Genomic DNA, 27,646 nt, shown 5'->3' on the forward strand with positions numbered 1-27,646 from the left:
CTCCGCGATCTCCCAATCCGGCGCCGCCTTGTCAGCATCGGATCGGGTGTCCTGGTTAGGCCCCAAACGGCATCAACGCGCTCGCTCTACTCAGCTGTGCAAAGGTCCTCCCATCGAAGTTGGAGTAGGTATGTCACCCGTCTGCCGTTCTTCGGTCATACAACTCTCGTCCGGGTGAAAGATGCACCCCAGATTAATTGGTCCTGGGACGGAGCTCACTCAGAGTGCGTCTGCCATGCTCGGCGGTTACCCACGCCCCCACTGACTGACGCTGTCCTCTTGAGGGGTGTACCAGGTTTGAGTCAGGACTTACTTCTGTGGAACAAGGAATACATCTGCTTCTTATTATCAGTTAATATATGTTGGCATGGGAGGGGGATATCTACCTATGTTTTGCAGATTTGTCCTGCGTCTTTGATCTTGTAAATCATGCAAAACTATGGTATGTCCTAATAGAGATGGGTGCCCACATGGTATTGTATGCCACCTCTCCCAGCTGTATGCATACTTGACAGCCTCTATGCTTTATGGTAGTAGGTAGTAAGGGGGAGGGTACAAATACATTTCGGGTGATCTGGTGGATAAGGCAGGGGTGCGTGCTCTCACCTCTGTTATTCTCTCTATTTATAAATGGGGTGGGCAGCCTATTGTAGACTGTAATGCCTGATGCACCCAAGGTAGGCGCCATATCACTCCGGTCCAGTTTTATGCAGACGATGCAGTGCTCGTATTTCGGACTGCAATTGGCCTCCAGTGATTAATAGATAGAACATTCATGGAGAATCGAGATCTAAAGCTGAATTTAAGTAAGACCCATACATTGGTCTGCCGGAAAAGAAAGTGGAAGAGCTAATTTGCCCTGGGCCAAAAACTAGTTGAATTAAAAACTTTTAGTTACTTGGGCATCCTGGAAATAAGCCTATTAAAGAAATGATTAAATTATGCAGAACTAAATGCCTCCCTTTAGCTTTATATAGATCCCCTGTATCGGAGGAGGGGAGCGTAATATGCTACAGGTGTAAGAAAACATCTTCCTAAGTAGGCTTTTGATGGTGCCAAGATCGACCCTGCCCATATTGTCCACAAGAATTGGGTACTTGCAGGATACTATCCTTCTCAGTACTCTGACAAAATGGCATAGTATCTCATCAAAACAAGGAACCAAGTGGTTGAGGCATGTGAGCTGTAGATCACATGCTTTGCAAACTCCTGCTATCTAGTGTTGGGTCCGGATGTTTGCTAGTTATTTTTCTTCGAAGATGTCTTTCCAGTCACGAGGTAGGTAGGCATCGACTCCATTGTTAGATTGTTTTTTTTTCCGCCATGGGGTTCGGACGTGAATTGCTGCGCTCCGGTTCGAATGCGTTTCTCGGGTTCCTCTTGGTGCGCAATCCACTTACCCTCGACCATATTGTTTTCGATCGTGTGTTCACTTTTCTCCGCGTATCTTGTTAAATACAAAAAACTCTTTTCGATCGGGAAACTCGTGGAAGGCCGTCTGGCCTAGTCCCTGTTTTCAAAAAGACAAGGGAACCCAATGGGCAATTGGTCGGGGACCTTGGGTACGTATATAATTTCTAAAGACAGAGGTCCCTAGACAGACAGTTTATTATCAGTAGTAAATATAGATGTCGGTAGGACGCTGGTTGTGTCCCACTTTAATTTTTCTGTGTACTTTCTGTCATACATTTATAAAAATTCGGTCCGGCTGGACAAAGAATATAGCGCTGATTGAGTCTATATTTGCCTACCCACGTCGGTCCACCTCGCAGTTGATAGAACCAACTTAAATTCTGCCCTTGGTGCCAGGTGAAGTTCCTGTGCACCGACTCACACACAGTGTGCAACTTGTGCTTATCCCTGTAGCACAACGAACAAGACTCCGACGAGTGTAAATATTTCAGCTCAAAGAAAACGCTCCACGACCATCTGGCTCGACGTCGCAACATGCAGAGGCAACACACCAGTTCCATTTCGGACCTCTTCGGAGAAGATTCCGAACAAGATACTGGTGATGCACTAGGGGCCGAGGAAGAGCAGGAGAATCCTATATCCTTCTCAGAATCTGTCTCCGATGTGTATGAAGAGATTCCACAAGGTCAGCGTATCGTGAGTACCGAACCTCCCTTGCCCCAAAGTCCTACTCAAACTAAGAAAAAGGCGCCGGTCCCACCTCTGCCTTCGGGCCATGGTCGGCACTGAGAAAATGTTTCCTACACCCCGTCTTCCGGCACGGCACCAAAACACCGGTTCGGCTCGGGATAGAGTTATCCACACTCGGGCACCAAGCCAAAACCTTCAGGTTTGAAGCCAAAACCAGTCTCAGGCCCAGCTCCTTCATCACCGAAAACGTCTTCGGATCTGAAATCTTTGGTACCAAAGACATCGACAAGACACCGAAGACTTCGGCCCCGAAACATAAAGACGCTTCGCAACCACCACAGGAGCCCCGTTTCGAAGCCCCGCCTTCGAAACCGGACCCAAAACAAAAATAACTTTTTATTAATCCAAAAACTGGACAGATTGCAACCAAATTGTCACATAAACGCAAATCTGAGTCACAGGACACTTATCACATTCCTTAAAAAAGGAAAACATGTTGGTACTAACCCTTCTCCTCCTCCATCACTTCCCCACAAAACACAGCATTTACTAGTTACTCCTACTAATTCGCCACAACCACAAACACCTGATGATGCGGATGATGGGAATGCTTCACCTGCAGGCCCCTGGAAGGATTATAATATGGATTCTCCCACAGATAATGATCCTGACCTTTATCCTACCAAGCCTTCTCAACCAGATGATAATGTAGGCTTTACAGAGCTGCTAAGCAGAGCTGCTGAATATCATGGGGTACAATTACATAAGGAGTCCCTAGAGGAGGATTTCCTCTTTGAAACCCTCAGTAGTTCCCAAAGAACCACCCATACACTCACTATGCTCAAAGGCATGTTAAGACATGTAGATGACATATTTAACGACCCGTTTCGTACACGCATTCTCACACCCAGGATAGACAAAAAATGTAAACCTGCACCATCAGATCCAGCTTTCACTAAAGTCCAGTTATCTTTAGACTCTTTAGTGGTTTCTAATGCCCCTAAACGGTCCAATTCACAGATGTCAGGGGATGCTCCTCCTCCAGACAAAGAATCAAAGCTCATAGATCCCTCCGTAAAAAGAGTAGCCTCCCAAGCTGCAAATTACTGGCGCATTGCTAATACCCAGACCCTTTTAGCCAGGTACGATAGAGCAGTTGCTCCGATTTCTGTCAGATGAACAGAACAGCAAAGCCCAAGACTTACTGCAAGAGTGGAAGCTCATATCTGATCCTTCAGTTAGGTGTGCACTAGATGCAGCTGACACTGCAGCTAGAGCCGTCAGTACCAGTGTGTTACTGAGAAGACACGCATGGTTAAGGATTTCGGGTTTTAAACCCGAAGTTCAGGCTTCCATTCTTAACAAACCATTTGACAAACAACATCTCTTTGGTCCTGTAGTAGACACGTCCTTAGAAAAAATGAAAAAGGATACAAAGGTGGTAAAATTTATGGGCGCTCTACAGTCCCCTTCCAACCGTGGGTCCTTGCGCACCTTCTATCATGGGAGGCCCAAAAATATCTCTTCAGACACTCACTGCCTCTACACCATACAAAGGCAATAAACAGCCCTTGTCTTCAAAAGGTTTCGTTAGAGGAGGCTACTGAGGCAACAATGGCAAAGGTAGAGGTTCCACAACATGCACCTCCCCCTCAAATTACAAACCGTGACTTGCTTACGATCCCCTCCAATAATTCAACACCTGTCCGGGGGGGGGGGGGGGCTGTCTTTCACTATTCCTTCCTGTCTGGCAATAAATAACTACAGACAGATGGGTGCTAGGAATGATCCAATCTGGTTATTGCCTGGAGCTTACCAACAATCCTCCAAACATTCTCCCGCGTTCACATAAAATGTCACCTGATCATATACACCTCCGCAAACGGGAGGTTCAGTCTCTACTTTTGAAGGAAGCCATTGAGCCCGTAGCACTACAATATCAAGGGTCGGGCGTATACTTCCTGTAATTTCTAATACCCAAAAAGGACGGCTCTTTCAGACCCATTTTAGACCTCAGAGAGTTAAATCACTACATACAATCGGATAATTTTCACATGGTGACACTTCAACAAGTGCTCCCACTTCTACAGCAAGGCGACTTTTTGTCCACTCTAGACTTAAAAGACACATTTTTCCACATTCCAATACATCCCGCTCATCGCATATATCCCAGATTTGTGGCAGCGGGGCAGCATTACCAGTTCAAAGTGCTCCCATTCGGAGTCACCACTGCTCCCAGAGTATTTACCAAATGCCTGGCTGTAGTCGCGGCTCACCTGCGAAGACAACACGTTCATGTCTTCCTGTACTTAGATGACTGGCTCATCAAAGCCAGCACTTACATAAAGTGTCTCCAGCACACTCGCATAACACTACAGTTACTGCTACAACTAAGGTTTACAGTCAATGTGTTAAAGTCTCATCTCCAACCTTCCAACATACAAACCTATATAGGAGCCACTTTAGATACTCAAAAATCTCTCGCTTTTCCTAATGCAGCCAGAATTCGCAATATTCAAGCTCTAGTCCCTCAGTTTCAACCCCCCCCCCCTCACTACCAGCTTGAGTGTATATGCAACTGCTGGGAATGATGGCCTCTTGCATCATGATTGTCCCACATGCAAGGCTTCATATGCCCCCCCCCTCTGCTTAGCAAGTCAGTGGAACCAGTCGCAGGGTCATTTGACCGATCTATTGTTGGTAAATGGCTGCACCCATTGCTCCCTGCAGTGGTGGAACCCACAAAATGTATCAAAAGGCAATGCACTATGGATCGACTGGTCGGGGATCTTTGCATATGCTTTTCTGCCTCTCCCACTCATTCCATCAGTGGTTCGGAAACTCAGGCAAACATCTCTCACACTAATCCTAATAGCTCCCACATGAGCCCATCAACCTTGTTTCACCATCCTGTTGGAGTTATCACTAGTTCCACATCAAAAACTACATTTCACATCCAGTCTCCTCACACAGAGCCATTGAGAAATCAGACACCAAGATCCTGTTTATCTTTTACTCATCCCTTCTTTGTGTTCCCTTCTTCTTTCTCCTCACTTAGCCCATTTGCTGTCCTCTTTCCTTCATATGTTTCTATTAATGAGACTACCATGCCCTTCCATTTTTTTAGGTTCCTGTTACCAGCTTTGTTAGTTTCAGTCTATCAAATAGTCCTAGCAGACACTTTTCAGGTCCTACTTAAACCTTACATTTCTGAACCCTTCTGTAATCCCTCTTTAGTTGCGTCTGAGACAGATCTATTTAACCGGGTTGCCAGCCTGCGACTGTTGCTAGCTGTGGATAGCAGTTGAAGAACCCCAAATGTTTGTGGTTTGGCAGTGTTTTGTTTCCCCATCTAATGTTTTTCGTAAATTCTCCATGTATCAACATTTGGGAAGTCGGAAGCTTAAGTTCCTCAATCAAATTCTCTAAAGGTATCCATTTGCCTGCTTGATAAAGAGCTCCTATAGGGATTAGTCTTGCCTATGACCAATGTAACAAGCTAAAAGCCCTAGGGTAACCCCAGGCATCTCAGTGCAGTTTAAGCTAAACTGGATACTTCTTTTCTCTTCTGTCTGTTTACTGGTAGCTGGTAGATAAGTGCACCCTGATAAGTCTCAAGTCCCAGTGTACCCATTGGTTTAGTGAACCCGCTGCTCCGGCCATTTAAGCTGTCCAATGGATCTGGGCGGGTAAATAGTCAAGGTCAGGTGCCCGGTGCCCTGCCTTGAGCAGTGATAATTTAAGGAATTTGCATGTTCCTTCCCCCCCCAAAAAAAATGCCTCTGGAGTACTTCTGCTTCTTTAAACCATTTAGGGCTGATCCATAAAGATAAATTAAATAATTTAAGAGTCTGGAGCTCCTTTGTTTTTGTCAGAAGAATGTATCCCGTTACTGATAACTTTAATGTCTATCAAAATTCAGTAATCTGTTTCAGATTTCTCATGGCAGTTTTTAGTTTTTCTTCCATTAAATACTCGGCTGGTGGTAGATTTTTACCTCCAAACCTATGAATGTATCCTGCTGCCGGGCAATATTCCTGCATTGCAGTTTGTGTTGTTGCTCTTGCATTACTCAATTTATTGAGAGGGCACAGGTTTTGGACCAGTTTCTCATAAAACCAGATAACCTCCCATATTTCACTCAGTGTTGTACTGTAGGGCCCACACCTTAGCTTACATCTCCTAGGAACAACAGCATATTATCAGCATAAAATGAAATAAGATGGCCTCCATTTGTTAGTGGAATTCCCTTCCACATTTTTTATCCTTATCATTTCAGTAAAAGGTTTGATAGCAAGGGCAAAGAGCATGGGTATAAGCGATCATCCCGGTCTACTTTTGTACATCCAGCTTGGGATTTGTTAGGCAGTCCTTGATCTTAAGACTGTTCAGAGTTATTGTCTGCCTTGATGTACAACTTACATTCATGTGGTAAACCATGTTAGTTATCTATGGAAAGTGATTATCAAGGGTGCTGAACCTTATTGGAAGCCGCATTTGGTGGTAATTGATGTGGATATGGTTGCTGTCTGTCTTACATAGTGAAACGGGTCAGACAGGAATGAGCTGGACCATTGAAGGGCTTTTGCTCCATCACCATAAAACCTTGAAAGTTGTTAAAGACGTTTTTGTGGTTGACTATATCTTATGCTTTGAAGAGGTTGGGATGGGCCTTATTTACAGCTGGAAGAAGATAGCATAGTTGCTCATGATGAATTGTAATGCTGTCAATTAATGTATTAGCTTTTCAGTAAAACAAAATGTCACTTAGGAATACTTCTAGTGGGGTAGATGTTGCTTGGCTATGGATAATACTGGTGATTTGATTTTTCTTATGTTATTTATTGATTATCTTAAGTTCATAAGATCCTTTTGAGGAAGACAGACAAAGATAAAAACATTGTAAAATTAGACTGTGTGCTCGTCATCTTAGTTCGAACAAGGACACATTGGGTCACCTCACAAAAAACCCACCCAGCTTCATCAGAAAAATGTAAGGCTATATGTGAAGGTTTCAGGCACCCACCTTCTCTAGTAGACTGTTGTCGATTGTTGCCATTGAGTGGACAAAACCCTTGATATGGTACCTTTTTTGTTCATTCTGGGACAATTCTATTCACTATGCTCTTAATGGCGTCTGGGTATCAAAACTAAGTCATCCCCAGAAAAGAGCATTGGCCCTTTGAATTTCCTGGTCTTTGAAATGTAATGAGCTACTTCGTATACTATACTTTGTTATACAGAGTGAGAGGTTGGAACCCATCAAACACCTTTAATACACTTGTTTTAGTTTTGAAGTGGGCACTCAGTTTAAGTTTGTGGTTGATTGTTGTTTGGACATTTGTCTCTGTGTCTGATCATTATGACTGCTAGGAGGTTTGCAACCATTAAATGGCTTTTGTCTTTGATTCAAGTTCCTGTCTACCAGTTAGATCAGACATAGATAAAAATCCATATTGCCACAGAAAGGCGAATTTCCTACGGATGTGTATTTGTGATTGATGTGGTAGATTACGGAGACATGATCAATGACTTAGAGTTGACTGGTCTTTCACCCGAAGGTTTCAAGCAGGTTAAGAACACTTATGGTGGCAAACAGGAACCTACCCATTTTTCATCTCTGTTTTTGGTATTCAGGCTTATGCCTGCAACTATTGCCTTACGCTGCCCCGCCAGATCTTTTCACTCTTATACTCTGTCCCTTGAGTCCCTTATTCTTATTCATAATGTTGACTTGGATCAAGATCACAAATGCATATTCCCAGAACCACTTGAGAGAGAGAGAAAGCCAGGAGCAATTTGAGAAGTGTTAGAATAGCATCGGGATATTTCAAGGGGGGTGGGGAGGGAGGATTGAATGAGGTACCAGTGTAACTACTATGCAAGAGTTTCCTGGTAAAATCTGAAAGAACACCATTTTCGTTTGTCGTCTACCTTACACGTCCACTCCTACTTAGTACCTGTGTTGAACTACAATGAATGCACTAGCTCACTTGTGTCTCCTTACTGTGATGCCTGCTATCCTGCCCCCTTGACTCTAGCATTTCCCACCTTTTAGCGCTTACCTAATTATTTCTTTCCTGCAGCTTCTTTTGTGTGCTGTGGTGAAACTCGAAAGAACTCTGAGCAACAAACTTCAATAAACAGCCTATTCCTTAGACCCCTCTACCCACTACAGATAACAACTGCAGAGATCTATGTACCTCCAGATGTCCATTGCACACATCATCTGTGGGTGACAATGGCAGTATTAGCTCCTGCTTTTTAGGGAATAGCAATGGACCCCCAGAATTCTGATTTAACAACAGCCTGAGCAAAAACACTAAAATCAAAGCAGATATAAACATTCGACTTTTAGTCCGTAATTGTTTCTTCCTATTTTATTCCATGGTTATGTATCCATTTGTCAATCTTCTTAACATATGTTGTCCAAGTCACAAAACATGCCAGCATGTGTTTCTTCTATGCGGCATTAAGCCATAGACTTCATTAGGGCTAAAACAAACACAAAGCAGTCATATTACAATATGTAACACCAAGCACTTGTATATATCATACAACAAGTCCCTTCAGCCTTGTTATCTTAACCATTTTTGAACAATGCATTATACTAAACAGTATAGAAATGTCATAAATTCAACCATAAGAGAGGCACATGTTTTGTTAAATACCAATCTTAAGGGGAGGCAAGGCTCAACAGTAAAAAGTCAAAAGAAGAAGCAAATATCACCAATACCATGCATACGTGCTCCTATACTAAGTGGCTCCGTGAAGAGAAAAAGTGTAGAGATAGAATAATTTAAGACCAAAACCCCCACACCACTTGGTGCTCGTAATAAACTAATATAAACTTACCACTTGCACAAATTTTGTTAGAAACTATACTCTCAAGATCAAGAAAAAAATCGCAATGATCCAATATCCCTAAAGGTGAAACAAAAGAAGGATCAGTCTACTTAACCAAAATATTCAACGTGAACCTAACTACACACAGCTCGGTTAGGCTCAGGTAAATCGAATGCCACATATATCCAACAATAGATTCATCAGAACCTATTATAAAAGGCATGTATCATCTAGCTAGTATTGATGCAAAAAGTAGTATGGCCATACACATTTCGCATCTAAAATAGTTAAAAGGAGAAAATATAGACGTGCAAAAACGCATTAAACAACTAGGCAGCAGACAGAAGTCGTCAAGAATAAATGATCAGTTTGGAATATAAACCAAAAACGGTTACTTAATAAGGTCGCATATATCAAAAGCGAAATGTTAACATGTGCGCGTAACTGTGCATAAGAGTAAAGTTATCTCTAAATACTGGCAGTAACAATATCTATCTAAAATTAAATACCTTATGTCCAAATCCCAACGTAGAGACCGGTATCAGTCATAAACTATCATCATAAGTAAAACCACGGGCATTGTAGACCAAGTCTCCTAAAGAAACAAAATAAAATAATAACTAAAGACGTGTGACAACGGGTTTTCGAAAACGTAAAGCAAGAAGTAACATACGTGATTCAATATAAGAACCACATTTCTCGAATTTCTTATTCCTTTATTAGTAAAGGCAATGTCACACTAGTCGCACTACCAGAGGAATTCTACACAAAGTAACATAATAAACGATCTATATCCCTTACATTATCTATGATAATGGTTTAGGGGAGCATCACCAACCAGGGACACTCTAGGACCAGGTCTGATGCTCATACACCTGATTCTTAGAAGACATGTATTTGACATATATTTGTGGCATTTCCAGTGATTTCAGTGGACCAGATACTGGTGATGAGTAATGTGCACCTCCACTTCTTAGACTCTATATAGGAAGGTATGTATGTTGTTAGGAATTTGGCCAGAATTTATTTTTCATTGAGAGCAACACCTAAAACACATGTTGCTGGGAGCATTCCTCTATTAAGGCTCCTTTTGTTGTTAGCTAAAACCAAACATTTATTTCCATCAAAGTACTTTGCCAATCTGTTAGTAGGTCTGACAGTCTGTAAGAGGGAACAGTTAGACCCATTCACAGCTACTTGTCAACACAAATTTTAGGAAATCGTACAGATTTCAATGCATTTTCTAATGCTATTAATGTGTTTTATTACTTTGTATTTCTGTAACATCTTTCTGAGCTGTGGGTGTTCTGGGTGGAGTATTTGTGTTTGTATTTGGGATTTCCTGCACACAAGTGTATGATGTCATACCATTTCTTTCTCGACTCCCCTTATTTCCCAATCTGGGCTTGTCTCTGTCTTCCATAATTGGTCACTCTGACTCTCTGCTGCCCCACATTTTCCCTTGTCTCCTAAGGCTAGTGTCTTCCAGTGCACGTCTCTCCAGTGTTAGTCGCTCCAACTGTCTGTCTCTTCCTGGTTGTACATGTCTTCATGGTCTCTCCTTGATGCTGCCTTCTCGTATCGCTACTGCTTTATCTTGATTTTGTGTCCACTCGTCCAGCTTTTGCTAATTTACTCCCACCATCTTTGTGGTCCCTGAAGTACTTTTTTATTTTGTCAGCATTTCAGATGAGTTATATTGTGTACTTTATTATCTTTCAAAACATGAGAAACACAAAATTAGTCCTGTTTCCTTACTCTGGTTAATTAAGGCATTGATGTAGAGGCTGCTCAGAAGCATCTTAGACAATTTTAGGTTTGTATATTTTGGCTAAAACTGGGAACTCAGATGAAAATCTTAGTGGTAAAGTACATTTACTCTCAGCATCTTCTGATGAACATGCTTCTCCTTCAGATGTTTGCAAGTATGTTAATACACCTTTGCCATTTACTCTCCATGTACTGTATTCAAAATGTTTAATTCTCTTTAATTTACAGGATGGGACCAAAGTATTTACAGCTTCCTGTGATAAAACCGCAAAAATGTGGGATTTGAACAGTAATCAAGCTATACAAGTAGCACAGGTACCGTTTAGCGTAGCCCTTTTATAGCACTTTGTTAATGATTTTTTTTTCCTTCAGGATTTACATTGCAAAGTAAGACATATTCTGCAAATAATCTCCGATTTAACAATATATGTGTGAAAAAGTGTTCTGTTATTGTAATTGTATTGTAATTGCATTTATATATCGCTTACTTCCCCTGACGAGGCGTCAAATCGCTTTTCTGCGAGTAGCACACTACTCCGGGACCCATAAAGGATTAGTGTTGAATTAGTATAGTGAAATATGATAGTAATTTGAGTGGTGGATCTGTTAGTTATTTGGATTGAGGAGGGTTGGGGAGGGGTAGAAAAGGAAAAAGTTTACATTTATATAGCGCTTGTTACCCTGATGGGGTGTTGAAGAGCTTTATTGGCGAGTAGCACGCTACTCCGGAACCCATAAAGGATAAGTGCTGAAAATTAGTATAGTGAAATATGAAAGTAGTTTGCGTGGTGGATGTGTTATTCAGTTGGATAGAGAAAGGTAGTGGAGGTATAGAAGAGGGAAAAAGATTTGGATTTATATAATGCTTGCTCACCTCTGATGAGGTGTTGAAGTGCTTTTTTGGCGAGTAGCACGCTACTCTGGGACCCATAAAGGATTAGTGGTGAATTAGTGTAGTGGAATATGACATTTGAGAAGTGAACATGTTAGTCTGTTATATATAGGAGAGCGAAGGATTTTTTTGGGGGGAGGTCATAGCAGTAGGAGGACGCTTTTGGATGAGTAAAAAGGGGTTGTGGAGGGGAAGAGTCAGAGGGAAGAGTTTAGAAAGGTTTGTTTTGGGAATCGGTATAGTAAAAGAGGTGTCAGATGATGCAAGGAGGGCTAGAGTAAGGTAGAGTCTAGAAGGGTTATTTTGGGGGTCATAGTAGTGTTATGGGGTTTGTGATAAATGAGAGAGTGGGTGTAGAGGATATATTGATAATGTATAGGGTGAGAAATAGGGTAATGCATTGGAAAGAGTAGTAGAAAGAAGTTTGAGATGAGTCAAAGTTGGGTTAGAAGATATATTGAGAGAAGTATAGGGTGAGAAATAGGGTAGTGCATTGGATATGCTGAATTAGAAGAAAGTGATAAATATATAGATCCATAAGTACATTGAAAGTATATCAATGCATAAAGGAGGTAGGTATATGTAGATTACAAATATTGATAGAAGTACATGATGAGAATAAGGGTAGTGCATTGGATATGCTTTTCCAGAGGAAAGTAACAAACACACAGATCCAAGTACATGGAAGGTACATAGATGCACAATGGAAGAAGTACATGTAGACCAAAGATGCACCAGATAAACTCTGTTTTTCAAGTGTTATTGTACTTTAAGTTTTTTTTTTAACATAATTATTCTACATGTTTATACAAAGCAATACACGAAGATAGGTATATATCTATAGTAAAAAATAAATGATTGTATACAGAGGGATATGCTGTACATTTCTGTTTGCGTATGGTGCTTATGTGGGGAAGAGCCAATTCTTGAGTAGTTTTCTGAAGATAAGGTGGCTGTCCGTGGATCTTATGTTTGGGGGTAAAGCATTCCATAGTTTGGCTGCTTGAACAGAGAAGGATGTGCCACCCATGTTTTTTTCTTGTATCTTGGGATTTTGAGGCGAGGTGCCATTTTAGAGCGGTGGTTCCTTTGTTGGATATGTTTGGTGATTTTATTCCTGATGAAGAGCAGTTCCATTTCATGTATTGCTTTGTGGGTGATACAAAGCAGCTTGAATGTGGATCTTCTGGCAACCGGTAACCAATGCAGGGCTTTCAAGGCAGGTGAGATGTGGTCTCGCGGTTTGATATGTAAGAGTAGTCTGGCAGCCGAGTTCTGAATCCGTTGTAGTCTTTTCATGGTCGTTAAAGGTGATCCGTGGTAGAGGCTATTGGTGTAATCGAGTTTGGACAGAACAAGGGAGATGGTAGCTTGGACCTTGTGTGGAAATCCCAAATGAGGGAACATTTGTCGCAGCGTTTTTATAGTGACAAAGCTTGATCTTGCTAATTTATCCACTTGGGCATTCATCGATAGCTCCGAGTCCATGGTCATTCCGAGCTTTCTTACTTCCTTCAATACTTTAGGTGGTGATCCCAGTTCATCAGGCCAGCCGGCAAGCGGGTCATAATGTTTCCAATCGCCATATGTGAGGATTCCCATTTTGGAAGCATTCAATTTGAGGTGGCTCCAAGTCATCCACTGATCCACGGCTCTGAGACAACTGAAAATTGGGGAGTTTCTAATGTCTTTGGAGCATTCCAGTTGTAGGAGTATTTGTGTGTCATCTGCATAGTAATAGCACGTGAGGTGAAATTGATTGATTGTACCGGTAATGACTGCATGTAGATGTTGAAAAGCATGGGCGAGATGATGGAGCCTTGAGGGACCCCTGCTTTTGTGGAGTATGGTTTGGATGAGAAAGGTGGGGTATGGATGACATTAGTTCTGTTTCGAAGGTAGGACGCAATCCAGTCTAGAGCAGTCCCCTCTATGCCGGCTTCATAGAGTCTTTGTTTCAGAGTGTCATGGTCAACCGTGTCAAAGGCAGCCGAGAGGTCCAAGAGGAGAAGCGCAGCAACCCCGTTGCGGTCTACTGTGTTCTTCAGGTCATCCCAGACGGCAAGGATGGCAGATTCTGTGCCTCTTCCTGGACGGAAACCTGTTTGGAAGTCTGAAAGTATGTCATTCTCTTCAATGAATTGTGACATCTGGGCGAAAGCTGCTCTTTCTCTCAGTTTGCCCAGGAAAGGTCCATTTTTAATGGGTCTGTAGTTGTCCAGGTCAGCGGGTCCAAGTTTGTTTTCTTCAGTAAAGGGCGTATGTATGACTTTTTGAGTTCTTCGGGAAATATTCCGGTAGTTAAGGAATCGTTGATGATTCTTCTTACTGGAGTGGCAGCAGAGGTAGTTAAAAGAATAGTCTTGAAAGTAAAATATTAACTTTGGAACAGAAGAACAACGCATCAGCTATTTTCAAAAGATATACCAAACTCTGAGGAAATCCTTTTTGGACAAAACGCGTTGGCTGGGTTTATGTGCGCATATCGCATATGACTGAAAATAAAGAATAATTGGGGGGAAAAATTCAAGACTCCTTGTCCAATACTTTTTGGATTTTATGGATTTGCAGATATTGATTGTATTTCACATATTAATTGTGTATAATTGTATGCTCCTTTTCATTGCTTGGTCTGGAAAAAAAGTTTTACTTTTATTGTGACTTCTAAGCGGTGGGGTCACGAAAAGTTGAGCATTATAAAGCAATAAACAAATTGAGAAATATTATACCTGTGCGACCTACATTGGCCTACACTGCTGACAGTCCAACTCTCTATTCATATGAGGGTAGCCCCATGATGGTGATGCGGATAATGTACCACATTTCCCACTGTAGATCTGGTTTGGGTGGGAATGAAGTTTCTGCCGCAATATTGGCTAGCCCCTCAAATAAGTCACCGGGCACAGATTGGGAGAACATTCAATTGTGGGTCCCCGTAATTACTAATGTTTTAAATGCCACAGCATCCTCTGGCGTCCCTAACTCCTCGCAGACTGCTACTATTGTGCCTATATTCAAGAAAGGTAATCGACCGGGCCCTCACTGCTACAGGCCAATCTTGCTTTTAGGTTCTGTGGTTAAGATTGTGGGGCATTTTTTTTTGGGGGGTCCTATGATTATGCTGCCATAACACTCTATGGGCCATGTTTGACACTCCCAATTTAGAATTGGGAGTTTTTAGACAAAGGCCATCCAGCTCCTGGAGTTTGAAAATAGTTATCTCCGTTGGGGTCTTCACTTGACACTCGAGCAAGTTTATGTGCCAGTAGACGGGCCTTCTTAATCTCCAAACGTCTACACCTCTCGGCTAGTTGAGTGTGGGTACGGACTGCTCGAGTGTGTATTTGAAGCGAGATTGGTGGTGAATGAGGACAAAAAAAAAATTAGAAACAGAAAAAAAAGAAGATTGTGGGGCATGTTATTTTGCACAGAATTGAGGGCTGGGTGGAGCAAAATGGTTCCGTATGTGCCGCTCAAAATGGTTTCAAGGTAGGCCTGGGAACCCTGGAACAATGTTTAAATCTGCACCTTATCATAGAGAAATACATGATCGCAAAGAATGGCCAGTCTTATCTAGCATTTATGAACCTCAGTAGTGCATTTGATTATTTCAATTGCTCCAGGCTATGGTTCATTTTAATTAATATTGGCCTACCCTTACCTTTGGTGGGTTTTTTCCACGCTTTGCACTATGGGGTCAGCGTTTCCTTAAGATACGGAATAGAGGGGGAATGCACAGTTCCCTTTGGGCTTTTCAGGGGAGTTCGCCAGGGCTGTGTCCTGGCTCCTATTTTATTTCTTTTATATAATAATGGTTTGAACTCTTTTTTAGTAACACAGGAGAAGGCCATGCCCAAGGTAAAATAGACTTGTATCCCAAGCTTACTCTACGCTGATGACGCCATCCTCCTTTCCCGAACACCAAATGGTCTTAGGGGTCTTACTGACACCTTTGTTGTTTTTATGGACAACTTAGATTTAGAAATGAACATTGCCAAGGCCAATTACATAGTTTTATGGATTAGTTGGGGTTTTGCTTTGGCTGGCAGTTAGAGTAGGAGGCAAGTCTGTACTGCCTTTGCTGGAGGTCTATAGACTTAAGTGTCTGCTAGTTTTGACCCATGGGGCAGCCTTATGGGGCTATCGGGACTGCTCAAAATTGCAGCAGGAGGAGAGCCATTTTTGTAGATTACTTGGCCTTGGCCCAAGCAGCTTCCATTTTTTTCTCCTCGAGGAATTGAGCCTACCTTATGTGGAAGAAAATATAAAACTCGCTCCCCTTCTGCTATGGATGTCGGTTTGGAGCAACCAGCATACGTCCCTTAATCGTGAGATGATCTTAGATTGCCTAGGTTGTGATACTGACCATAAGATCCCATGGCTGGGATACATCAAGATCATTGCTGCAGCGTTGGGCGGGCCCGATCTGTTTTGCTCCCCTTATAAACTAGGCAAGGTTGAGCGTTTTAAGGTCAAGAAATCATTTATGAGATCTGCCTCTTCTACACGGGACGAAGGCAACTGGATAAACCGACCATGAGAGCGCATCTAGCCACCAAAGCCAGTGATGGTCCCAAGCCTTCTCTCTCCCGAGTGGGGAATGTGTGGTACTGGTCCCCCCCTAAACAATTTAGGCTCAATCTGCCGTTACCATTGCTTTCCAGCAGGGCAGTACAGCCCAAAAAGTGTATGTTTGACCCTGTGATAAGTTCTCTCTGCAAAAGTTAAAGCACTTTTTTTTGCTGCTATTATGAGCCTTTTCGACGAAGATATCCATTACCAATTCTCAAAGCTTATGAGTTTCGGCAATACAGACAGGCATTTTATTTTCTCTGAATGATGTATGAGCTGGCTGTACCTCCATGGAAGAATTTTTAAAAAGTGCTCTTCGCTGGCGTAACAATGAATTTTTAGACTCCTTTTTAGCTCCTTATTGTAACTTGTTTTATGATGGTTAGGGTATGTTATGACTGTATATTGTTATGTATGGATGTTAGCAGATTTTACGATGTGGCTCTTTACTGTTCTTTTATGATTATTGTTCAATAATCGAATAAAGAGATGCTACTACAGATATGATTTCCCACCACTTAGAAAACTGTGCATTGAGTCAGATATATTTCAAATTCATGGTTCAAATGTTATGAATGGCCTTCCGCTGAGTATATATAAGGAGCAAAGAAAAGGAACAATATCTTCATTAAAAGGCAGTAAGATTATTGTGGTGGCGATATCCGAAGCTCGGAAACTGATTGAAGCTTTCTGTGTGGGGCTGTTGTCACGAATATGCCAGTTACTGTTTCATCTCCAACTCCAGTTTGCGAACGTTTGCAGCTTTAGTTTTCCCTGAAAAGTTTGCTGTTCAAGACGACTTTAAGCCCTGTACAGTCCAGCGGCTAAGTGTGACAGCCATAGTCTGTTTATTCACGGAATATTGGGCATCCCACAATTTAAAAATGGAACAAGAGGTTTACAAAGCCTAATCATAGAAGCAAATGTTTGTTTTTTGTTTCTGTTTTAGCATGAATCTCCTATCAAGACTGTCCACTGGATAAAAGCCCCAAATTACTCCTGTATAATGACAGGCAGCTGGGATAAGACGTTAAAGGTATGTTCTGTGGAATAAAATGCCTTTTCTGTTGTTTTGGTTCCTCATTCTACATCTTTTTAAAGAGGTTTTGATAATGACCTTACCCTCAAGTAAAAGAAGTGTTTTTAAGGCTATTTAATTTGTTGCATTCTGCTTTCTTTTTAGTTTTGGGATACACGATCTCCGAACCCGTTGTTGTCATTGCCTCTGCCTGAAAGATGTTACTGCGCTGATGTGGTGAGTTCATAAGATCAGCAGCATGAAGGAGCTAGCTTTAAACACAAGAATTACTGAAACAATAAATAAATACTCAGTTGTATTGCATAATAGAAAATGCAGCTTTCTAACGAAGTTGTGTGTCTGTCCATGAGGACAGTGGTGTGCCCATTATTGTATGTTAGGAGTACTAATTTCTTCGTAGTTTGAGGTGCCATAATAGTGTTCTTGCATTTTGCACACATTTGTAGCATTGGGGTTATTTAATTATTTATTTGTAGTGTATATAGTGGAAATCATCAATTTACACACGATTGGTACATTAATTACATAGTCAACCTTCTCAATAGATTAGAAACAATCGTAATTGGGATACAATAGGAAACGGACGAGTGACAATAAATACATTGGCAGAATATATACATATCTAATGCCAAACACTTGGATTCACTGTAGACACTGACCTCACCTCAAGGAACACATCACCAAGAAAACTAAGATGACCTGGTGCTGAAAGTGAAACCGTTCCTCCCAGACAGCGACTTCAGTTGTGCTGTCAAACCCTCAAACTCCTGCCACTGGGTGTTGTCAGTGGCCTAAGGTACACCAGTTTCCACACTGAAACCCCCCTACCCCTACGCTCCCCCCTAAAGGGCATCAAACACACAATGGCTGTTGAAGGGTGTAAAGAAATATGACCACATTGATCCCATTCTTGTGAAACACCATTGAGCCCCCCTCACTAGCCCGCATGTAGAATAATTATAAACTCTGTAGAGTTAAAATAAAAGGACCTTAATGCAGCTCGCAATGAATTAAGATCACTTTTTGATGTCATTATCAAATCTGACTTTAATGCATGGGAACATACTCCCGTACTGAATTCTAGCAATGCGCTTTTTAAACACGCATGTCTCTTTGCCCTTCAATGACTGCATATTTTCAAAGAATTAAAAAAGAAGGGAAGCTGAAAGTTTTTAATTCTTGTTCTGTAGAATAGTGTTGGCTTCTTTTTGGAGGTGAGTTACCATGCCAGAACTAGACTCTTGAGAAAATTGGAGACCGTTTGTTATGCATTAATTGATGTCTCAATTTTTGCAAGAAAATTAACGTTTGAACTTCCTAGTGAAGCCAAAACTCTCATAAAACCCTAAGAAGTTAAAGAATTACAAACTGTTTGGACTGTGAAAAGAATAACATGTTCTGTTCATAATATGCTTTGATGTATCTGATCCAGGCATTGCATTTAATTCTGACCATGTGAAGTTCACTTGCTGTGTTGTAGGTTTACCCCATGGCTGCTGTCGCCACTGCAGATAGAGGTCTTATAGTTTACCAACTAGAGAACCAGCCCTCGGAATTCAGGAGGATAGATTCTCCTCTCAAACACCAGGTAACTAATTATTATAATTAAAAATCATCAAATAGAATCTCTCTTCAATAAAGAAATGTTATGATCTTTTCCACGCATCAAAGCATTGTGTGGCTCTAAAGTTTGTCATCTGCTGCATAAAATCATTACCAATCTGTATCGTCAAGGTGTAAAATTCCTCTCCAAACTTATCTTACCTGTTTTTCTTATCAGCATCGCTGTATTGCCATATTTAAAGACAAACAGAATAAACCCACCGGATTTGCTTTGGGAAGTATTGAAGGGAGAGTGGCGATCCAGTACATCAACCCGCCAAATCCGTAAGTCTGGGTGAACCCTTCTGTTTTTGCCACCTTTTGCTTTGCTAAATTTTAAAAGAATTTAAAGGTATCCTCTGTTTGCTTTTTAGTACGAAAGATAACTTCACTTTTAAATGTCATCGTTCAAATGGAGCTAATACAGCACCACCTCAAGACATCTATGCTGTGAGTTTTTCTCTGGATAATTTTGTTTCACTTGTGTAAAAGTTATGTTTATTTTAATTTTTTAAATCAAGAAAATTGAGATTTTTAACATCACTACGCCTTACAAGAATGCTAAGATAGAATCCTATATGTGCAAATAAATTGCTTTTTGTTCAGCTGTTGGAAGAATATTAGTGCATTTTGGTCAGATTGTGTATTTCTTCAAGTGACTGTTTCAATGCAAATCCAATCAACAAAAGGTAAATCTCTACACAATCAAGGAGAGAATGCAAAATAAAAATGTTGACAGTGCCAACAACAGGCGTTATAACCAATCATTTGAGATGTACACAAGTTCCTCTGTTAAAAAAATTAAAATGTGATCAACTTACCACTGCTGATGCAACATGATGTACCCTGCACTGAAACCAAATGTACGGAATCTAAACTGTAAATTTGCAGTATCTCATCAAGGCAGTGAAGATGCCTCTCTTTAGCATATTAGTGAAAATTTGCTCTGCTTATGGACAGAGGACTAAAATTTGCAAGGAAAGTATTTTTGTGAAACTGCTTGCATCAACCCACCTTTGCCTCAATCAGGAGAAGCCAGAGTTGAACGCCAAAGTGTACTATGGGAACCAGTAGTTATCTTATGCTATCACAGGCACAGATTCCTGGTTCTTACCTTTCTGAAATAAAATGACATCAGGCAACCTCATTCTGCCAGACCTGCATGCAGAAAACTTGCCCTGCTTCTCATCGATGCAGGATTTACTGCTGTTTCCTATATCTATGTTGAAAGTGTCCGATTATAGTCTTAAGGTATAGCATGTTCCTATGGTGGGCACTGGCTAAGTTCTGCTACTTCCGTAATGCCTTACCTCTGCCTCCCTGGCATGCCGGTACCAGATAAACTTGTTGTGCTCCCCTTGGAAGTCACTGATGCTGTGTACCATTAAAATATATGCACATACAGTCAGTCCAGAAAAGGGCAAAGAGTTTAAAGAGGGCAGCATAGACTTCACGACGCCCAGTGGTGACTTTAAAAAAAAAAAAATAGGCCTTGGATTTCCAGGTTGCGTGTAAGTGGTCGGTGCTTCGAGATGCCCATCTTTAGTTTGAGGAAGGGTGATACTCCTCTTGTTGACTGGAATCCCTGTAAATTTCCACTCTGGCCAATTAATTGTTGTGGAATTAAGTGTACGTGATTTATTATTAAGATATGTATGGTTGGCTCTTATTGCACGCTTTGAGTCTTTTATCCACTTGGATAAATTGGGTGGTGTCTTAAACGTTCTTACACAAGAGAGAGAAGGGACGACAGGTTATAGTGTTGAAATGTGCAATTAAATCTTTTTCATTCTGTATCTCTAATTAGGAGTTGTGTGTGTTTAATTTCTAGTCTTGTCTGGCAACACATGCTTTTTGATGCTTCTGGAAATTGGCGAGAATAATCCTGCCTTCAGAGTGCTTTGAATATTCATCGTGACAAGCACAGTAGTTTTTTTTCTTTGCTTAAAATGTGTACAATTTGGTAGGCCTCATTATACAGTGCTCTCACTACACTGAAAATGGGGATGATACTGGACCTAATGCTGCCACAAGCACACCACTTTGAAGTCTGACCACAGGTGACTTACTATTCTGATCATTTTACGAGCTGATGTGTAATTCGGATGGACCACATCCCTGCTGATCCCTTACACCACCCCGAGAATGAAATAACTGCCATTCCCCAGACACTAAAATACTTCAGCGTCTTATCTGGCATGATGCTACCCTCGTTTATTGTACACAAAATGTAATTTTATTTTTTAAACTTGCTTCTTTTGATCGTAATTTGTTGCTCTATTCGAATCATTTGTTGTGTTTTCTTGCACAGGTGAATGGTATTGCATTTCATCCTGTCCATGGCACACTAGCAACAGTTGGCTCTGATGGAAGATTCAGCTTTTGGGATAAAGATGCAAGAACAAAACTGAAAACATCTGAACAATTAGATCAGCCCATATCTGCTTGCGCCTTTAATAATAATGGAAACATATTTGCATATGCATCCAGCTACGATTGGTCCAAGGTACGACACAGTGCTGCTTATTCACCTACTTTGTTACAGTTATCTCAAGTTCTCACTTGCATGTTAGTACCACTGACCTACTTTCTTTGTTTATTGTAAAACTTTCATCCGAACAATTTTTTGAAAACAGTAAACCGTGGACTTTACAGCTCTAAAAGGGGACCCAAAACTGCTTTAAAGAAGATCTGTGAGGCTGAAAGTACACAGTAGTTCATTTGAGAAAGAGTGAAATGAAAGTCACTTTCAAAATGAAGGGGAGCCCTCACACTAAACCTAAAGAACAAGTGCATGAGTATAGCAAGAGCTTGGAACATTTACATTCTTTAAATTATCTTTTTGCTGGCAGTTACACAAATAAATATAACACGCCTGGTTCTAATACTGTGATTGCAGTTTTACTCCACATGCGTAACCAGTTTCATCCTACGTTCACGCTTTCCTAGTTATACAGTAAAGAGATACAGTTTTTTCATACAAATACATTTAGTAAATACAACCTCTGTACATGTGAATGTTAGCATTAACCACCACCCACTGATATCATTACTGCACTTTTCTTTAAACAGGAACATAATGGTGAATACTCACACTGGCATCAGCATAAGTTGTCCATAGAAGTATAAAACAATTTTGCTCATCAAACCATTCCAGATAATCATACTTCATGTGTAAATTTCCTTCTCGGTCTTTGACTAGAAGATCTTCGTCCACCATATTTCTTTCTAGATTAGCCCAATTTTTCATGTCTGATGCTCAAGGCTTTTGCAACTAAATAGTGAACCCTTTCCTCTCATAGCTATGCGGCATCTTGCATGTAGATGGTCTAGGGCAAGAATCAGACCGTAGAGCATGTTTTTGTTTCTTCTAAATAGTAAGAATCCTAGGAGATATATTTTAGTAATGCAACTTTTCTCCATTTTTTAAATCTCCCACAGGACTAAATAAAACAAAAATCCAAGGAGATAGCGTAATCGTAATCTACTCTGGTTACTCACAAAGCCACACTTTCACACATCGTGTCATGCTTTTTTCCAGCTTCTACACTAGTATCTACATGAACCACACTTCCACTCACATCTTTGTTTTTATCTCTATGCATGTAGAGATAGGAACCGCATCATACCAGTTCAGCACATTATCATTAACAGCCCTGACCATCTGCAGCAGTCTTGAAAACCTGGACAAACCTTTTTTCATCAACAGTGCTCTGACTCTTACCTAATTGTCTACTTTAAAATAATCACCTCCTAAGTGCTGCAACAAGAAAGCCCCATTTACCACTTCCTAATTCACCTTTGCTCTAGACCATAGCGCTTAGGGAAATACACAGAGGTATGGAAATGTTTAATTATTCTTTTCAAGAACTCTCTAATTTCTGCTATTTCAAGTTGAACAAGAATTTTCAGTCACAAACTCCTTCAAAAGATCTCTCATGAATAACTTTTAAAACTTCTGTGACAGTCTTAGTGTAAACCTGTATCATTAATTTACACACACACATATGTTCTATGCCAAACTACTCCAACTTTATCACTATTCATAGAGACCAGGATCTTACTGCAAACTCTTGATACATTTGGAATAATATTCCACAAAATTACCTTTACTTAGATTTTTTGGGGACCAACTCCATCCCTCTTCAATTGATGGGCTGAGTATCTACCCTTTTTTTCTTGGCATTACCACCGTTCTCTAAAACCCTTTATACCTTGAGTGAGGTGGCATTTTCTTCTTTTTAGTGGCACAATATATTGTACTATTTTCTTTTTTTTTTGTAAATCTTTTTTTATCAAACAAGCTCAAGTTGAATACATCCTTTTCATAGTTAATCATGCATGCAATACAGTTTTCAAATTTGTGTAATATTTGTTGGAAGTAGAGTACTTTCATCGACCCCCAAAAGCCTCCCAAGGTTCTGCTACGCAAGTTTATGGCTCAAGCTCCAACTTTACGTAATATAAAACAGGCAAAAATGATTATACCTCCATATGTTTAATACACACTGGTAGGCACCTCAATTCCCTCTGCACTTGCGCCACTGCGACCAGACCTTCTCTCACTTCTTCATGCAGTCCCTACTTTTGTACACAGTTTCCTCTGCTCGCTGGCACAGTCCAAATCGTTTTCCCACTCCGCCGCTAATATCGGCTGGGGTGCTCCCCACAGTCTAGCAATATTTTGCTTTGCCACACCTGCCACCAATGTCAGCCAAATATTAATATACTTGGGTCTCTCTGATTCCCCTTTAATCAACAGAAGCAACTCCCTAATATATTGTACTATTTTCATGGAAATAAGTAACTTTTTGGCTCCCTTAAAGAGCTGATGAATTGCCCTTTGGACCACAGTAGACATAGACGCTAGTTGAAAAGGCACACATTTGAACCTGAATTTTCATTCAGGTATTCTGAATGTTATCCAGATGTGTGATACACTTGCATGGTTATTGCTTTATGATATTCAGATTACAAGTGAAAGGTAAAAAAAAGCATCTCTCCTGAGAGTCTTCGGCTTCCCACAAGTGCTGATTTTTAACTAAAACGTAATAACTATGGTTTCCACATTTCCCCACATTCCAAAGCCTCTGTTAGCCACTCAGAAGCCTCTACTTCTCGAATATCCTCCTCACTTAACCTCAACAATTCCTTCCAGAAATCCTCTGCCAGCATTTGTAAGCGTTCCTCACTTTCTTCACTTACGGGACAATATCTTCCTAAAGAATTATTTTACATGCAGACCTCTTGAGCATTCCCAGCTGCTCACAACCTACACAAGGACACCAGACTCCTCAGCCTCTCTTATCATCCTTAGGAATGCCATAATCAATTTTCAAAACCAGGTCAGTTTTTGCGGGTGCCAAAAACATGATAATCCTTCGCCGTATACACATTTACACAAGTCTCCCTGTTTTTATATCCAATACTGATTCAGAATACCCTTTCATATTAATTGGTTTAATACCAATAGGCTTTGTCACATTCTGGGTGTAAGAAATTGGGTTATTAGTTGAGGGGTGTGAAAGCCCCAGTCAAATAATAAACCCAATCCTTGTTGAGGTAAACTTCAAAAGTCACTAGATAACCTCATGCATAGCCTTCTGGTGGTTGCCATGAAGCAGTCCGGCTTAGCTTCGAGGCAAAGTGTAAAGAATTTATGCAGCACTCCAACAGTAATAGAGTGAAAACCTCAAGACAAGAATAATCACAAACCAATTTAGAGGAAATAGGATAAAATGTGGTAAATGAAATGACGCCAAGATAACAAAAATCCAATTAGTAGAACTGGGGATTTGACTTTTTAAAGTTTTAGGTGAAAATAGCTGGAAAAAGCACAAAGTGCCACTCAAGGTTATCTGCTTCGCTGGACCCGGGGGAAATGTCACAAGTTCAGGCTGACCACGATGTTCTGCGGGTTAGATACAGGGACCAGGTTCATCCTGCTGAAGAGTTACTTTTTCAAGTTCGCAGGAAGACCTGCTGTTCATGTTGGTGGGTTCCGTGATGATGTCGGCGTGAGGAGCAGGTTGGGCGTTGTGGACAGTCGATGTGGGAGCATGGAGAGCCCATTATTGTGGGCTGCCGCTGTCAGCGCGTAGTAAAAGGCCTTGTGTTAGTGGTCATCGATACAATCTGTCTGCTCAAAGAGCAGATCTTGCTTGAACTTGGCTTTGTCGGTCTGCGCTGGCGCTCGATTCTTAGCATGAGGGGGTCACTTTGTGGTTCCGAAGTGCCCTAAACTTCTGTATCTTCACCCGTTTTTTAGGATCAGTACACTAATGCCAGTCAAGGGTCCAGGTCCTGGGGGGGGCACCTCTTGGGAATCAGGACTTATTCCAGCAAAGGCCAGCATCAGTACTCAGACAGGTACAGTTGATGCAGAGCTTGTTCAGGGTGGCACTCTGTAAGCTTGTTTCCATGTAGCTCAAACAGGTCAGCCAACTGGCCCTTGAAGTCCATTATAGGGAGCCTGGGTTCAAGATAAGTGTCCATTCTTCCTTCTTCAGACTGCAGGGCAGCCCTTCTTCTGAATCTTCTAAAGGTCCAGGAGTGTTCTGATGAGAGGTGTCACTTTTATCTCTAGTGCCAGTATGTTGGGGAGAGATTCCCCTTTTGTCTAATCTTACCATTTTCCTGGGTTTGGCTCCAAACTGTCTAGGGTGGTAAAGGGCAGGCAGGCCGGCCTAAGAGTAAGCTGCATTCGTCAGTGGCAGGGCAGGCAGCCCTTAGAAGTCAGGAAAGGAGAGGCAAACCCTCAAGCTACCTCTTGGAAGCTTAGGAGGGTTGGGTACAGCTGCCCCAGGACATTCTTCTCAGGAGAACAACATCCTGCCCCACACCCAAAGCCATTTGTCTCCATGTCTGAAAGGAATACACAAATCACAGTCGTGACCCTGAACACTGACAAAAAGGGACATTTGGTTTAGGGAGAAAAATACCAACTTCTAAAATTGGCATTTTTAAAATGGTAATTTACAATCCGACTTTACCACTAAAAAATGCTTTTAAATTACAAATCCGTTGTGTAAATGGCATATTTCTATCTGGTCCCAAAGTTATGGAGCAACTCCATCCCTCTTCAATTGGTGGCCTGACTATGTACCCCGAGGTAGCACAGTGCTAGTCTATGGGAGAGATAGCCTTATAGCAGGGAAAAACGACTTTAGGAATGTTTCACTGCCCTAACATATCGAACTTAAACTCAAATGTCCTACTGTTTGAGTAGTATGCACTCTTCTCTATGAGTGGTTATGAACTACCCTAGTGGTGACTTATGAGTATTAAAAAGCTTTTTTTTTGCCAGGTCACAATGGCAGTTCAGAACTTTACTACTGGGTGTTGTGGCAGGCCTGAGATAGGTTTTGCAAACTACTTTAGGGTTGGCTCAAGAAGTGCTGCTGCCCACTAGTAACATTTAGTTTACACGCCCTGGGTACATGTAGTACAATTTACTAGGGGCATGTAAGTAGATTAAATGTGCCAATTAGGTATAGGCCAATTTACCAAGTTTTAGGGAGAGAGCACTAGCCCTTTACAGCTGCTTAGCAGTAATAAAATGCATCGTGTCCTCGTTAACAAAAACAAGTTCAGCAAAAATTTGAGGGAATGCCACGCCAAGGATATCAGGTCTCACACTGGGTACTTAAATTTCTATCATGTTATGTTATGTTGTGTGCACTTATAGAGCACACGATTACTCTTGAGTGTCCTGGAGCTAAGTACTGGTTGCCTGGGAAGCTGAGGAGTGCTACTGCAGGAAAAGCCAAGTCTTCAGACCCCTACGAAAGGACAAAAGATCCGGGGCAGTCTTAAGAGAAAAGGGAAGCTCATTCCAAGCTCGAGAGGCGCAGAGAGTGAAACTCCTATCTCCCCAATTAACTTTTTTTGCCTTGGGGATTTGCACTTGTTTAGCACTGGTCGAGCGTAACATTCTACCAGGTACATACCAATGGAACTTTTGCTTAAGAGATTCAGGACCGATGCCATTAATGGCCTTAAAAACAATGCAGAGTGCCTTGAAGTGAACTCTTTGTTTTATCGGAAGCCAGTGTAACTTCCTAAGTTCTCCTTTCACAGAAGCAAATTTAGGTGTTCCGGACAGCAGTCTGGCTGCTGCGTTTTGGACTAATTGAAGCCTATACATGTGCTGTTATTGTATGTTCAAATAAAGGCTGTTACAATAGTCCAGACGTGATGTTATGAGGGCCATGACTACTGTCTTGAGATTGCTCTCGGTCAAAAAGGTCTTAATTTTCCTAATGATTCTAAGAATCATGAAGCAAGCTGAGGTCACTAGGCTTAATTGATCGTCCATGGTGAGTGTGTTATCAACTAACACCCCAAGGTTTTTGGCCTTCCTATTGGGTACGGGGCAAGATCCCAAGTCTTCTGGCCACCAATCCGGTGTCCATACCAGAGGATTAATCCCAAACTTTAAGACCTCAGTCTTGTTGGAATTGAGCTTTAAGCAATTGGAGGACATCCAGCAAGAAATAGCACTCATGCATTCATAGAACCGGTCCCCAGATTCTTTCTCATCTCCCTTGGTCAGTGACAGCACTATTTGTGTCGTCAGCGTATGAGGTGAGCTGAAAGCCAAAAGATCTGATAACTCCTGCCAGTGGTGCCACATATATGTTAAAAAGAGTTGGGCTAAGAGAGGAGCCCTGTGGCACCCCGCATGGGAGTGTAAATGGTCTAGAAGAATAGCCGTCCAGCTCTACAGTTTTGAGATCTGTCAGCTAGAAAAGATTGTAAAAATTTCCCAAAGACATGTAACCACTTTCCCAGGTTTAGGGGTGTATCTTGATCCAGAATCA

The 27,646-nt window shown here is 41.4% G+C and overlaps 1 protein-coding gene across 1 annotated transcript in view; it reads left to right on the forward strand.

The window, feature by feature from the left end:
• Positions 1–27,646, forward strand: part of RAE1 (ribonucleic acid export 1) — a 116,760-nt gene that overhangs the window by 78,711 nt on the left and 10,403 nt on the right. Inside the window, exons 5-11 of the mRNA XM_085619282.1 lie at positions 10,948–11,034; positions 17,133–17,219; positions 17,367–17,438; positions 18,703–18,810; positions 19,003–19,109; positions 19,199–19,274; positions 21,136–21,330. Coding sequence (XP_085475408.1) covers positions 10,948–11,034; positions 17,133–17,219; positions 17,367–17,438; positions 18,703–18,810; positions 19,003–19,109; positions 19,199–19,274; positions 21,136–21,330 — 732 coding nt within the window. The remainder of the gene's footprint in view (positions 1–10,947; positions 11,035–17,132; positions 17,220–17,366; positions 17,439–18,702; positions 18,811–19,002; positions 19,110–19,198; positions 19,275–21,135; positions 21,331–27,646) is intronic.

This window comes from Triturus cristatus, chromosome 7 (genome assembly GCF_964204655.1).
Source record: "Triturus cristatus chromosome 7, aTriCri1.1, whole genome shotgun sequence".
NCBI lineage: Eukaryota > Metazoa > Chordata > Amphibia > Caudata > Salamandridae > Triturus > Triturus cristatus.